Raw genomic sequence first — 16,090 nt, 5'->3', positions numbered from 1 at the left:
ACTCGAAAATTCGCGTATGAAATTATTTCCATGTTTGGAAGTACTTATCGGTGCTTATCGGTGCGAGCAGTTATTTTCACTTATGAAAGGAAATAAGTCTCCCGTCAGATCCAGAATTACTGACATTCACCTTGGGTCAGTTTTGAAAGTAATCACTGCGGACAAGATTTCTCCCGAAATAGCAAAGATAGTAGCAGAGAAGAGATGCCAAGTGTCAGGAAGAAAATATTAATTGTTTTTTTTTTAATATAAAACCAGAGACAGAACATAAAACACAAAGCTCAGTTTTAGCACATCCAGTGAAAATCATACACGGTACAGTGCCTAAATATATATGTATAAATATCTATTAAGTAAAATGGTCTTTTAGTTTAACATTTTTGGCCAAAATTGTTACAAGCCCCTGAGCCAACTGCATGACAGGCCACAATTCAGGGGTCCCTAACGCTAATATAAATTCTTAATGACCTGTACAGCGTTAGGGACCCCTGAATTGTGGTCTGCCGTGCAGTTGGCTCAGGGGCTTACTTCCCTTCCATCCATTGCCCGTTTGATGCAAGATAAGATCTTGTTTGCCATTGCAGCTACTGCATGACTTTGGGCATTATTGCTAAGCAAGCCTGCTGTCTACAAGCACTCCTAAATCCTTCTCCATCAAGGATTCCCCCAAAATGGCTCAGGGGCTTACAACAATTTTGGCCAAAAATGTTAAACTAAAAGACAATTTTACTTAATAGATATTTATACATATATATTTAGGCACTGTACCGTGTATGAGTTTCACTGGATGTGCTAAAACTGAGCTTTGACTGTGTTTTATGTTCTGTCTCTGGTTTTAAATATATATTGCCATGCTCAGTAGCACTTCTCTGTGACACTCATATGCTTATATATATGTTGTGGTTATTTTGGGGGTTCAATAGGAGCTTGTTAGGTGCCCAGTTTGTTTTTATTATATTCTGTACTTTTCGAAATAAACATACGCTTCGATGAAAATTTAAGTTTTTGTTTTTTGAAAGTAAAACAGACTGTGTGTGTGGAGGGGGGGAGAGTGTGTGTGTGGGCGGGGGGGGGGGAGAGTGTGTATTAGTGGCTGTGTGTGTGTGTGTGTGTGCAGGCCACCAGTGACTGTGTGGGTTTCTGTGCGTGGTCAGTGTCTTTGTTGGTCTGTCTGTGTGAGTGTCTGTAGGTCGGTGGCTGTGTGCGTCTGTGCAGGACAGAGAGAGAATGGGGGGGGAGAATGGAGGGGGGGGAGAATGGAGGGGGGGGGAGAGGGAGAAGAGGGGATTGAGAGAAGGGGGTGGGTAGGGGGGTGTCCCTCTCTCTCTCTCTGTGTCTCTCTCTCTGTGTCTCTGTCTCTGTGCCTCTCTCTGTCTCTGTGTCTCTCTCTCTCTCTGTGTCTGTGTCTGTGTCTCCCTCTCTGTGTCTGTGTCTCTCCCTCTCTCTCTCTGTGTGTCTCTCTGTCTCTGTGTCTCTCTGTCTCTCTCTGTGTCTCTCTGTCTGTGTCTCTCTCTCTCTCTCTATGTGTCTCTCTCTCTCTCTCTCTCTCTCTCTGTGTCTCTGTCTCTCTCTCTCTGTGTCTCTCTGTCTCTCTCTCTCTGTCTCTGTGTCTCTCTGTGTTTCTCTCTGTGTTTCTGTGTCTCTCTCTCTCTGTGTCTCTCTCTCTCTCTCTCTGTGTCTCTCTCTCCGTGTGTCTCTCTGTCTCTGTGTCTGTGTCTCTCTCTCTCTCTGTGTCTCTCTCTCTCTGTGTGTCTCTGTCTCTGTGTCTCTCTGTGTGTGTGTCTCTCTCTGTGTGTGTGTGTCTCTCTGTGTGTGTGTCTCTCTCTGTCTCTCTGTGTGTGTGTGTGTGTCTCTCTCTCTATGTGTGTGTCTCTCTCTCTGTGTGTGTCTCTCTCTCTGTGTGTGTCTCTCTCTCTGTGTGTGTCTCTCTCTGTGTGTGTGTCTCTCTCTCTGTGTGTGTGTGTCTCTCTCTGTGTGTGTGTCTCTCTCTGTGTCTCTCTCTGTGTCTCTCTCTCTGTGTCTGTGTCTCTGTGTCTCTGTGTCTGTGTCTCTGTGTCTCTGTGTCTGTGTGTCTGTGTCTGTGTGTCTCTCTCTCTCTGTGTGTGTGTCTCTGTGTGTGTGTGTGTGTGTCTCTCTCTCTATGTGTGTGTCTCTCTCTCTGTGTGTGTCTCTCTCTCTGTGTGTGTCTCTCTCTCTGTGTGTGTGTCTCTCTCTCTGTGTGTGTCTCTCTCTCTGTGTGTGTGTGTCTCTCTCTCTGTGTGTGTCTCTCTCTCTGTGTCTCTCTCTCTGTGTCTCTCTCTCTCTGTGTCTCTCTCTCTATGTGTGTCTCTCTCTCTCTCTGTGTCTCTCTCTCTGTGTCTCTGTCTCTGTGCCTCTCTCTGTCTCTGTGTCTCTCTCTCTCTCTGTGTCTGTGTCTGTGTCTCCCTCTCTGTGTCTGTGTCTCTCCCTCTCTCTCTCTGTGTGTCTCTCTGTCTCTGTGTCTCTCTGTCTCTCTCTGTGTCTCTCTGTCTGTGTCTCTCTCTCTCTCTCTATGTGTCTCTCTCTCTCTCTCTCTCTCTCTGTGTCTCTGTCTCTCTCTCTCTGTGTCTCTCTGTCTCTCTCTCTCTGTCTCTGTGTCTCTCTGTGTTTCTCTCTGTGTTTCTGTGTCTCTCTCTCTCTGTGTCTCTCTCTCTCTCTCTCTGTGTCTCTCTCTCCGTGTGTCTCTCTGTCTCTGTGTCTGTGTCTCTCTCTCTCTCTGTGTCTCTCTCTCTCTGTGTGTCTCTGTCTCTGTGTCTCTCTGTGTGTGTGTCTCTCTCTGTGTGTGTGTGTCTCTCTGTGTGTGTGTCTCTCTCTGTCTCTCTGTGTGTGTGTGTGTGTCTCTCTCTCTATGTGTGTGTCTCTCTCTCTGTGTGTGTCTCTCTCTCTGTGTGTGTCTCTCTCTCTGTGTGTGTCTCTCTCTGTGTGTGTGTCTCTCTCTCTGTGTGTGTGTGTCTCTCTCTGTGTGTGTGTCTCTCTCTGTGTCTCTCTCTGTGTCTCTCTCTCTGTGTCTGTGTCTCTGTGTCTCTGTGTCTGTGTCTCTGTGTCTCTGTGTCTGTGTGTCTGTGTCTGTGTGTCTCTCTCTCTCTGTGTGTGTGTCTCTGTGTGTGTGTGTGTGTGTCTCTCTCTCTATGTGTGTGTCTCTCTCTCTGTGTGTGTCTCTCTCTCTGTGTGTGTCTCTCTCTCTGTGTGTGTGTCTCTCTCTCTGTGTGTGTCTCTCTCTCTGTGTGTGTGTGTCTCTCTCTCTGTGTGTGTCTCTCTCTCTGTGTCTCTCTCTCTGTGTCTCTCTCTCTCTGTGTCTCTCTCTCTATGTGTGTCTCTCTCTCTCTCTGTGTCTCTCTCTCTCTCTGTGTGTGTGTCTCTCTCTCTGTGTGTCTCTCTCTCTCTGTGTCTCTCTCTCTCTGCCTCTCTCTCTCTCTGCCTCTCTGCCACCCTCACCCACTCCCTCTGTTTTTATCTTAACTGCCCTATACACTGGCGACACACTTTATCGCAGTGCGGCCAGATCCGCAAGCCGGGAGATTTCCCGGCTTGCTAGTGGCCGCCCCTCGGCGTGCCGCGCGTCATAGACGCGCGGTCACGCGTCATCGGGAGCCTGCGCCCCCTGCACGCGTGTCCAAGGGCTCCCCGAGGGAGCCCTGGTGTCCCGCGATCGCGGGACAGCGGCAGGGGGTTCCGGGGGACCCGGCGGACCCGGCAGCGGTAGGGAGAGCGCCCCGATCGGAGGGCGCTCTTCCGCTGCTTCGGCGCGCGCCCGTCACACTCGGGCGCGCGCCAGGCTACTGCTGCGGCACAGAACGGGCAAATGCTCGAATAAACTGTGCCGCAGCAGTACCTACACTGAAATAACCTATTCTGCTTTCTTCCGGTTCTGACTCAAGTTTCACACGGGGGACATCGGAAGACTGGTAGGGAACATCTCCCCTCCAGTATAGTACCTTGAGGGACTGCGGATCAGGTAAGATCCCAGGCGGGATTGCTGCTTTAGAAATTGTGAAGAGGGGGCATGCTGACACTGGTTAATGGGTTCAGAATCATTCACATCTGGCTTTTTTTTTGTTCGGTTAGTGAGGTCATCACACACCCCACACACACCACACACACCATACACACCACACACACACACACACACACACACACACACACACACTACTTCTCGAAATAAACCTACGTTTCTATGAAAATGTAAGTTGTTTTTTTTTGCGGCCCACCTGAACTTAAACCTTGTTTAATGTGGCCCTTGTTAGCATTTGAGTTTGACATGCTTGGCCTAGATAGTCTGTCCCAAGGCTATTCCCTTTACGCACACTGCCCCTCACTTCCTTTTCCACCCTGGAGACAGTGAGTAAAGAACCCCTTCTCTGTTCATCTCCCATGGTGAGGCCATCTCTTTTTACCGGTTTCTAACTACTAATCACCACTACATACCATCCACAAGTATCTGTATTCTGCTGCTTTTCCCAATAAAGTGGAGGAATTATTACAGGGCTTGGAGTGATTTAAAAGGGAACTGAGTTAATGCTATCGGGAGTCATTCACACATCAAACATGACCCTGGCTTCAGAAAAGTAAAAAGAGGACCGTGTGCCTTGGGGACACACACAGAGGAGCTGCTACCCACAGCCTTTATGCTAAAGAAACAAGCAAGCAGCTTACACAGCAAATAAACAGCAGTCTCTCACCACCACTGTACAAGCATACTGCTCCACGTTGCTGCACAGAGCCACCAGCCTCTACACAGCAAACAACTACAGCTTTATGCAAAGACAAGTGAGCAGCCTTACTTTGCTAATAAGAATACAGAATAGTCTCTGCACAAGCAGCAGCTTCACTCTGCCAGACAGGGCAGCAAGCTTTATACAGCAAACTGCACACAGCCTGCAGCCTTAACAGACAAGAAGTAGCTCAAACTGCGCAGCAGCTTTGCAAACATACAGTGCTTCTTACACAAAACCTAATGCCTTTCTCTGTCTGAGCTCACCCTCTGCACAGCCCCATAGTGAGGAGCCACCATCTCTCCTACCCCTGCGCACGTCCCCACGGCTAGCGCCATTAAGGGCCACGCTACCGGACACCTGCCAGGACACGGGTCAGAGCCACCGGACACCAGTGAGTACAGCTACCCCTACGCTGCGCGCTGCAGGACACCGCTCGGCATCATCTGAGACAAACGCCCATCGCTGACACAGGTAAAAGACCGCACGCCACACGCACTGGATAAAGGCCTACACACACCTACAGCATGGCAGAACTCAGAGCCTCACCAGACATCACGCAGGAGAGCGATCACTCAGACACAGAGACCACTGCGCAACTGCAACAGGCGCAGGCAGGCGCAAGGCCTAAACGGACAGTCACACTGACACAAAAGGCCCGCGAAAAATATGAGACTGACATTGAAGCGCACCGCGCTAAATTAGAGTTGTCCTGGGAAACAACCACACTTGGGGTACGCAATGTCGCCGGTGCTGGCAATTATGTGCAACAGCTCGAGCAGGGGATAACTCAATTGAAGGTAGACCGCTCCGGCTACCAAGCGCTGTCACAGGCATACTTCACCTATCTAACAAGAACTAACATACGAGAGCGCGACCTACAAAAGGCGATTGACCTAGAACGTGATGGCATCGTGCATACCGCCGTCATGGAAGCTGAGAATAAGAGAAAGGACCTTTTGCAGGAGACCGCATCGCAGCGCTCAAGCACGTCCAGGCACTCATCAAGGTCAGCAAGATCAGCGCAATCTCGCGTCTAGCGCAAGCGCAAACGCTACCAAGGCGCGAGCCACCGCAGAGGCCGCACGTGCCAGGGCCGAATATGGTCGGAGAGAGGCAGCCGTATGGGCAGAAAAGGTGCACATGGAAGAGGACGCCGCTGCCAATGCCGTCGCCGCTGCTACCGCCGCCGCTGCCAATGCGCGTAGAAAGGCCGAATTAGATGCGGATCTAGAGGCTTTAAACAAAGAAGAGGACGCCGCTGCCGCCATAGCCCAAGCCGAAGTCCTAGAAGCAGCTGCGAGACAGGACGGCGGGGAGCTATCGTACAGACGGATAGCCTCAGAGGATCCAGCCCAACGCACTGAAGACTACATAAGGAGCCTCTTCAGTGTAAACACCAGCGCACCATCTCAACACGGATGGAGCGACTCCACAGACACCAAAGACTTGCTAGGCCCACGAGGAGAAGACGCTGTTCCTTCAATGGTACATGCTGCCTGGGATAGCCACAGCCGCAACAGTGATCCACACGCCAGCGCGCACACGGATGCACTACAACAGGCTCGCCATCCAGGTACACCCACATGGGAAAACACAGCCCCTCACACCGACCAGCAGTCATCATGCGTCCACGCCAAGGAAGAGGCGAACGCACGAACCCTCCCAGCAACTACCTCAGAACGGGACAAACACGCCGATGCCTCAGGCCTGACAGACATAGTCAAGTACATGATCCGGCGTGACCTGGTGCAAGCAGGACTCACCAGCTTCGACAACCGCCCTGAGAACTACCGGACGTGGAAGTTCACGTTCAAAGACGCAATCAACAGCTTGGACTTCTCAGCAAGGGAAGAGCTCAACCTGCTATTCAAGTTCCTGGGGAACGAATCCAGAGAGCACGCGAATAGACTGCGGGCGGCAAACGCGCACCAACCCCAAGTAGGTCTTGACCTAGTGTGGGAAAGGCTAGAAGAGTCCTACGGCAGCCCCGAAGCAGTCGAGGATTCACTCTTCAAAAGAGTCGACAGCTTCCCCAAGATCACAACTAAAGACTACTCGAAGTTACGAGAGCTCGGGGACCTGCTGCAAGAACTGGAGTTCGCAAGGAAAGACCATTCCTTAATAGGTCTCAACGTCCTAGACTCAACTCGTGGAGTGAGACCCATCCTGGAGAAGCTACCCTTCAACCTCCAAGAAAAATGGATTTCACAAGGCTCCAAATACAAAAGGGAGAAACAAGTCGTCTACCCCCCATTCTCAGTTTTCTTGAGCTTCATTCGCGAAGCAGCCAGGACAAGGAACGACCCCAGCTTCTTCTTAGGTGCGCAAACCACACACAGTGCAAGCAGCCTGAGGACAGAGAGACCAGTGGCGAGATACGGTAACACCCAAACACCCATCTCGGTCCACAGGACGAACGTGCCTCCCACGACCCAAACTACTCCCGATCAGTCGGTCGCCGGAGACAAGAAACCAAGGGACCTTAACAAAGAATGCCCTATACACAGAAGGCCGCATCCGCTTAACGAGTGTATCGGATTCAGAATGAAACCCATAGAGGAGCGAAAGAACTTACTCAGGGAATGGGGAGCTTGTTTCAAATGCTGTGCTTCCACAACTCATTTATTCAAAGACTGTAAAGAAGAAATCAAATGTACGGTGTGCGAAAGTGACAAGCACGTGACATCGTTACACCCAGAGGCATTGACACCCCACCAACTCAACAACCCATCCTCCGTAGCGGAGCATGGCGGGGAGGAAGGAGGAGAGCCAACATCCGTCACATCTCAGCGCACTGAGGTTTGCGGAAAAGAAGGTGACAAAATGTCCTGCTCCAAAATATGCCTTGTCGCAGTGCACCCCCAGGGACAACCTGAGAAGGCTATTCGGATGTATGCAATCCTCGACGACCAAAGCAACAGATCATTGGCGAAGACGGAGTTCTTCAACCTATTCAACTTACAGGACAATGCCTCACCCTACACCCTCAGAACCTGTGCAGGGTCAACTGAGTCAACAGGGAGAAGAGCAAGCGGTTACGTCATACGTTCGGTGGATAACAGAGTGAAGATAGCTCTCCCCACACTCATTGAGTGCAGCCACATGGCCACAAACAGGGACGAGATTCCCACACCGGACATGGCACGCCATTACCCGCACCTCAGAGGAATAGCCAACGACATCCTGCCTGTAGAACAAGGCGCCAAGATCTTGCTGCTGCTCGGTAGGGACATCATGAGGGTACATAAAGTCCGTAAACAGCTTAACGGACCCCACAACATGCCATACGCCCAAAGACTTGACCTAGGATGGGTGATAGTGGGCAATGCGTGCACCGACAAAGAGCACGGACGAGACTATGTTGACGCCCGCAGAACGGTGGTAACAGAATGTGGACACACATCCCTCTCTGAACCATGTCTTGGCCATCTCCAAGTGACCGAAGGGCCAAGTAAAAAGAAAAGACAAGGTCATAGCCCTGAGGTCAACAAAAACATCCTTGCATCGGGGGTTGTGACAACGGCCTAGGATGCTTAGCGGTTCAGATAACCAAGGATGACGAGTCGACTCCACTGAAGGAAGAGAGTAACCTCCCAAAGGTGACCGACAAAGGGGTCATCCAAAAAACAATAAACAATCGGACGATCCTCTCGCGAGCAATGGCACGGCTAGTACGCACAGTCGTTCCTCTCCACAGAGCATCCAGCGATAAAGCAGCCAGCTGTCACGGCTGGCATAACCGCAAAAGACTGCGCCCTACAGGTGAAGCCACAGTGTCAAAAGGACTGCTCGTTCACACACGTAAGGGGAGACAGTTGCAGAGACATTTCCCAAAAGGATTTACAAGGACAAAAGAGACTGTTCTTCATCATGTCCAGGGAGAGAACAACCTCCTGAGGGCAGTCAACAAAGAGACATAAAAGCGTTTCACCAAATTACATGGAGATGTTCTCGTGCAAGAGAAAAGCACCGATGACCTACGGTGCACAGCGTTCCAGACAACAAGGGACAACGACAAGCAAACACCATCGAGGGAAGATAGAGGATTCCCGAGGTTAACAACCAAGGAGCTCTCCAAAGACGGACCAGGCAGTTGGGTGAACCCGCTACCATTCCGTTCACCAAGAAGGCACTTCCCAAACAATGGAGAACATGCCATCTCTAGGTTCACTTCGCACCTCTGCGACCTACAAAGGGAACCAGAGATCAAAAACAACTTTGTAGCCTTCATCCAGAAGATATTCCTTACCGGCCACGCAAAGCCAGCACCTCTAATGAAGGAAGGTGAAGAATGCTGGTACCTGCAATCATCTGGGGCCTACCACCTTCAGGAACCCGATCAAATCCGGGTAGTGTTCAGCCCCAGCACTCAGCTTCAGGGAGTCTCCCTGAACGACGCCCTCTTTACTGGACTAGATTCGACAACCAGTCTTCCAGGAGTGTTGTTCCGCTTCCGCAAAAAGCCAAAAGCCATCTCCTTCTGCCAAACGCCAGGTGATAGAGCGACAGGCTACCATGACTGGCATACCTACAAGGGGATGCATTCTGTGGGTAAAACTACAGAGACAAAAAGACTGTTCTCTCACAAGGCTAAAAGGAAACAGTGCCAGAGACTTTTACACAAAGACATTGTGGTGCAACCAGCAAACCTGGAGCTGTGCATCCACCCTGCAGCCTTTGCCAAAGAACCTTGACCAAGGGACCTTGATACCAGTGATACCGGCCGGTGTCACATCGCTATGTGGACATGGACTCTTGCATTGTTTGAGAATGTGATGTTATCTTTGTTATGCATTGCACATATGTTCTACATAGTCTGTTATATAGTGGTATCTCCAGATACCAGACGGGGAGTGTCATGGAACAAGAACTACATTTCTGACTCATCCCCCTCTCTCCTTTGCAGCTTCTGCCTGTCAGATCTTATCCTCAGCTGCATGGAGTTTGCACACACATACTGTGCCTGTGTAACTTGCAACAATGTTGTATTTCTTGCCTCTGGGGATGAAAGCAGTGAGCTGCTACTGCAGCCCCTGTAATACTCACCAGAATGGGCTAGTCTGCCCCCCTCCTGTATGGCCTAGATAGTCTGTCCCAAGGCTATTCCCTTTACCCACACTGCCCCTCACTTCCTTTTCCACCCTGGAGACAGTGAGTACAGAACCCCTTCTCTGTTCATCTCCCATGGTGAGGCCATCTCTTTTTACCGGTTTCTAACTAATAATCACCACTACATACCATCCACAAGTATCTGTATTCTGCTGCTTTTCCCAATAAAGTGGAGGAATTATTACAGGGCTTGGAGTGATTTAAAAGGGAACTGAGTTAATGCTATCGGGAGCCATTCACACATCAAACGTGACCCTGGCTTCAGAAAACATTGTGTGCACTTCATTTTCTTGTCTTTTAGGGTGCCTCCCCCCCTTCCAGGGGGGATCACCTTGATTTAGGAGCTGTTCAGGGAGACGCTCCACACACTTGCAGCAAGGGGATTTCCTTTTAAACATACATCTGCAGCACGAGATCTGAATACTCCTCAATACCTGCCCTCTCCGGTAGGAGCACGCCGACAGCACATACACTGGCGACACACTTTATTCGAGCTCGGCTAGTCCCACGAATTCGGGTATACCCAGGTATATTGAGGTTTGTGACTGTTTTCTGCCCGAGTGCATTGAGGTATTTTCCAGGCAGGGATTGAAGCATTTTATTCCCGCTGGCTGCAATACTGCACAGTATATATATATATACTGCATTACAATTCATGAATTTATGCCATCTGGTAGACACGCGAAGCATTGCAGCCTATTAAATCCTAATCATTATCATTTAACAGATCAGCCGCCCGTCAGCCAGGCATGAACCCAGGCTGGGAAGGCAAACGCAACGGGGCTTGTCAGAGGTGAGGAGCGGCGCATTCCAGGTATCTGCCAGGTACATACTGGGTATTTGCTCGAATAAAGTGTGTCGGTGCAGTAGATCTCCAGATCATCAACCAAGTGAGTAACCTTTATCTTTCACTTACTCCAAGTGTCACTGTATTCATACAGCACCGCAAACCACTGACAACCATACAAGAGCTACCTATCAAGGCTAGTGGAAGTCTATTAGGAATGGTTACGACAAGACACGATTTGTGACATTATTGATATTGACTGATGTGGATTATGGAGGTCTAGGCTCATTATGCTGTCTCTTTCTGGGAAGGAATACAAGACTTTAAAGGCTACAAAGTCTATGTTATAAACGTGGATATTCCCAGTGGGCATTGCTAGGGGAGCATTTAACCCCTTACTCTTTGAATAAATCAATAGATGCTGCCATTAGGAACACTCAACGCGAGTTCAAACACTCAAAACCAATTTTTAGGAGTTCCAGATAGTGTCTCTTATGGTAGCTGGAGCGGTTCAAAATTGCGGCCAGCTACCATAGGAGACACTATTTGGAACTCCTAAAAATTGATTTTGATTGTTTGAAGGAGCCTCTGGATTCCTGCACCAGCTATCATCTTTCTGCAGCATCAAGTGAGAGTTGAACTGTGGATCCTGGATGCAGACTGACCAGATTGGCGGTGATATATATCACAAATTGCCTAAATTATACTTACCCTTGTGAGTGAATTTCCACCTCCCACTCCCTCCTTTTCCAGAAATAAATGTACTTTTTTACGCTATGGGGCGTGCACTCTCTCTTCTCTTTTTCCTGTATATATATATATATGTAGCCATGTGTAAAATTGGTGTACATATCTCTTTCTCATGCTGGCAGTAAACCTGGTAAGTATGCAGGATTGCCAGTAGTCCTCATGGAGGTTTGCCCTCAACCCCTGGTGATGTGTAAGATAGTAGCAAAGGAAGTGACAGCCTGTCTGTGTCCCCTGTTAGTGACACAGAGAAGAGGTGGGTCTTTCTGGAAGCTGATATATTGCACAGCACTTCCTAAAGTTAGTTCAGTTCAGTTGGTGTTCTGACTCTGTTCAGTAAGAGTCACGTGGAGGTCTGCAACAGTGTTGCAGTGATCTGATGCAAGAGCTGTGAGTCTGTGCAGCTCTGAGCAGAGAGACAGAGAAGCTGGTGAATCTCCTTTAGAGGAGAGGTGGAGAGCAACTCTATTAGAGGAGAAGGAACCTTCCTAATGGAGTGCAGCAAAGGAATGAGCGGCTAAGCTGCTAGCTGTGAGGGGCAGCTGGCCCATACCACCAAGCAACAATAAAGATGCCCTGTTCAAAGACAACCCCCATGTGTGAGTGTGAAGTTACTCTCCAGCGGAAGGCACCACAGAGGAGTTCCTCATCAGAACCACCCCCCTGCGGATGCAGGGATCCTGATGAGGTGGGGGCGCTGCACTGGATATAGGTAGGACTCAAGCAATCTACCTCAGCTGCTTGTCTGGGTTGACAATCCCCAAACACCATCATGCGGGAGACTCAGGAGTCCTGTTGCCAACAGGCGCACCACCAGACACGACCATGTAATGGGGACTGGTTAGACCACAGGGGCCAATGTGAGATTGGGTGGGTCAGGCTAGGCCAGAAAACCTGTTACATATATATATTATATATATATATATATATATATATATATATATATATATATATATATACATACAGTGTTCGACAATCCTATACATTTACACGCCCGGGGCGTGTGGATTTAACCCCCGGGCGAGTAAATATTGGCCCAAGCAGCACACGTGTTTTTTTTTTAAATTTCCCTGCTCGCGCTTAAATTTCCCTGCTCGCGCTTAAATTTCCCTGCTCGCGCTGAAATTTCCCTGCTCGCGCTAAAAAAAAAAAAAAAAACTCCCCCCTACCTGACAGCTGATTGGCGCACGCTCCCAGGCTTTGTGGGCGCGCGGCCAGGCTCTATATGAGCCCGCCCCCAACGAGCGGCCATTCTTTCTGCCCGGACATCTGTTGGAGGGTAAGTACTCGCCATGCTGCGGCCCCTCTGCTCCTTCCCTGCGATCCCCCTGGTCGCCACATGGCTCCCTACTTCCCACCACGGCAGCTCTCCTGTCCCCTGCTCCTGTCCCCTTCCCTTCCTGTCCCCTTCCCTGCCTGCAAAGCTGCTTGGCCGCGCACTGTGACGACATGCCGGCGAGGGGAACAGGGCAGTGGCGGCCACGGCGGGGCTGACTGTCCCCTGGGGCGCCCGCTGGGGGATACCTCGCCACGTGCCTGCTACCCACCCTGCTGATTGGGGGGGGGGGCATGTCGGCCTGCCCCCCCCCCCACGAGCGGGAGATGGGCGCGGGTGGGTGGGGGGGGGGGTGACTGAAATAAAAGCCAGGTGTGAATGACTAGTTTCCTGAACCCTTTAATCAGTGTCTGGATGCCCCCACTTCACAATATCTAAAGCAGAAATCCCGCCTGGGATCTTACCTGATCCGCAGTCCCTCAATGTCCAGGTACCTCATTCCCGCAATGTTATACATTGGAGGGAATGTGTTCCCTATCTGTCTTCTGGGTTAGGGGGGGTTCCGATGTCTCCCGTGTGAAGCTTGAGTCAGATCTGGAAGAAAGCAGAATAGGTTATTTCGGTGTAGTATAGGGCAGTTAAGATATATAGGGTAAATAAGAGATCCAGAAACAGAGTGAGAGACAGACACGGAGAGGGTGAGAGAGAGAGAGAGGGGGTGAGAGAGAGAGAGGGGGTGAGAGAGAGAGAGAGGGGGTGAGAGAGAGAGAGAGAGAGAGAGGGGGTGAGAGAGAGAGAGAGGGGGTGAGAGAGAGAGAGAGAGGGGGTGACAGAGAGAGAGAGGGGGGGTGAGAGAGAGAGGGGGTGAGAGTGAGAGAGGGGGTGAGAGAGAGGGTGAGAGAGAGAGACAGGGGGCGAGAGACGGGGGGGTGATGGGGTGATTGGGTGGGGTGACGGGGTGGTTGGGTGGGGTGATTGGGTGGGGTGGCGGGGTGATTGGGTGGGGTGACGGGGTGATTGGGTGGGTTGACGGGGTGATTGGGTGGAGTGACGGGGTGATTGGGTGGGGTGACAGGGTGATTGGGTGGGGTGATTGGGGGTTGGGGTGATGTGACACTTCTGGTATCCTACACACACTCTGCCACGCACACACACTCTCCCACACACTATACACACACACACCCATATACACACACACACCCATATACACACACACACACAAAGACCCATATACACACACACACAAAGACACATATACACACACACACAGACCCATATACACACACAAACACACAGACCCATATACACACACACAGACCCATATACACACACCGACCCATATACACACACAGACCCATATACACACACACACAGACCCATATACACACACACAGACCCATATACACACACACAGACAGACCCATACACACACACCCATACACACACACACACCCAGACCCATATACACTCATATACACACACACACACACAGACCCATATACACACACACACAGACCCATATACACACACACCCAGACCCATACACACACACACACACACATACACACACACACACACACCCAGACCCATACACACACCCACACACACCCATATACACACACACACACACCCATATACACACACACACACATACACACACACACACACACACATACACACATACACACACACACACACACGACAGGGGTAAGAAGAGGAAAGGCCGCGCGACCGAGCTGCTCGGGCAGCCCCGGGACCGTGGGGAAGCGGAGACCAAGGAGGTAGGGGGGGGAACACCCCCGCTTCCATCTCCAGCCCCGCGCGGGACCGGGGAAAGAAGGAGGGGAACACCCCCACTACCATCAATCGCGGCGCGAGTATCGGGGGAAGCCGGAAGCGGCGCGGGACCGGGGAGAGAAGGGGGGGACACCCCCACTACCATCACTCGCGGCGCGAGTATCGGGGGAAGCCGGAAGCGGCGCGGGACCGGGGAGAGAAGGGGTGGGCACCCCCACTACCATCACTCGCGGCGCGAGTATCGGGGGAAGCCGGAAGCGGCACGGGACCGGGGAGAGAAGGGGGGGGGACACCCCCACTACCATCATTGGCCCGGCGGCGCGAGTATCGAAGGAAGCGGCGCGGGTCCGGGGAGAGAAGGGGGGGACACCCCCACTACCATCACTCGCCCCACGGCGCGAGTATCGGGGGGAGGGGGGGAGGAAGCGGGGAAACACCTTGGCTCGCAGGGAAGGAGCAGAGGGGCCGGAGGATTGGAGTGTACTTACTCTGCAACATAACTCCGGCCAGAAAGAATGGCCGCTCGTTGGGGGCGGGCTCATATAGAGCCTGGCCGCGCGCCCACAATGCCTGGGAGCGCGCGCCAATCAGCTGTCAGGTAGGGGAGGTTTTTTTTTTTTCAGGCAGCGCGAGCAGGGAAAATTTTAGCGCGAGCGGGGGAATTTAAAAAAAAACACGTGTGCTGCTTGGGCCAATATTTACTCGCCCGGGGATTAAATCCACCCGCCCCGGGCGTGTAAATGTATAGGATTGTCGAACACCGTACTATATATATATATATATATATATATATATATATATATATATATGTGCAAGGAAAAATCAAGCGCAAATAATATCACAACAAATCAAAGGTAACACCGATGATATACTATCCTTAATGAGTGCAGCTCCTGACGTAGAATTCAAACCAAATTCAATCAGAAAACGAAGGAGAAACAGGTGCGCAAATCACATCAGGACATGTAAGAGAGAGTAAAAACACAAAATAGTGCAATATTGTCTAGTTCAGCAAATTAGCTTCAATGCTGGAAGTTCTATAAAATTTGCACTCACGTGTTTAACGTGAAATCAGAGCGTTGTGGTTATTCAAAGTTACCAACTTATGTCTCCAGACAGGTACTCCAGATCCACATAGAGAGGGGGAAATTCCATATACAAAAAGAGGGGGAAATCAAAATAGTATAGTACTGTATTTAATGTTAAAAACACAAAGTATTCCACTTACATAAGTGCCTTTGTTTGAGAGCATTCAGACCACACTGGGTCACAGGGTCAGACAAGATATTCACAGCAAACAGCATCCGCTCCACGGCCGTCACAGCAAGTGCTGGGCTGATTAAAGTTGTCCTCCACTCCAGATGTCATCAACAAGGTCTCCTTTAGTGGTCACTGATATCACCCAACACGTGTTTCCACTGTAAAGTCTTCCTCAGGGGAATACTTTGTGTTTTTAACATTAAAAACAGTACTATAATATTTTGCTTTTCCCCTCCGTTTCCGTGTGTTAGAAGATGCCAGAAATATCAAAAATACGGAGCGTGATCTCTCCGTTGGGAGAAAAATCGCTACTGTAACGCGACATTTCAGATTACACCACAACTCCAATCCCAACCTGCTGAGCGTTTTTGCTATTGACCA

At 50.5% G+C, this 16,090-nt stretch overlaps 2 protein-coding genes across 3 annotated transcripts in view; one reads left to right on the top strand and one right to left on the bottom strand.

Annotated features, from left to right (window-relative positions):
- Positions 1-96, top strand: part of LOC142464288 (general transcription factor II-I repeat domain-containing protein 2-like) — a 1,488-nt gene extending 1,392 nt beyond the window's left edge. The window contains exon 1 of the mRNA XM_075567757.1: positions 1-96. This exon is cut by the window's left edge and continues 1,392 nt beyond it. Coding sequence (XP_075423872.1) covers positions 1-96 — 96 coding nt within the window.
- LOC142464336 (uncharacterized) overlaps positions 1-16,090 on the bottom strand; it is an 898,100-nt gene that overhangs the window by 163,989 nt on the left and 718,021 nt on the right. The window lies entirely within an intron of this gene.

This window comes from Ascaphus truei, chromosome 12 (assembly GCF_040206685.1).
Source record: "Ascaphus truei isolate aAscTru1 chromosome 12, aAscTru1.hap1, whole genome shotgun sequence".
Taxonomy (NCBI): Eukaryota; Metazoa; Chordata; class Amphibia; order Anura; family Ascaphidae; genus Ascaphus; species Ascaphus truei.
This window is presented reverse-complemented; position numbering and strand designations above follow the sequence as displayed.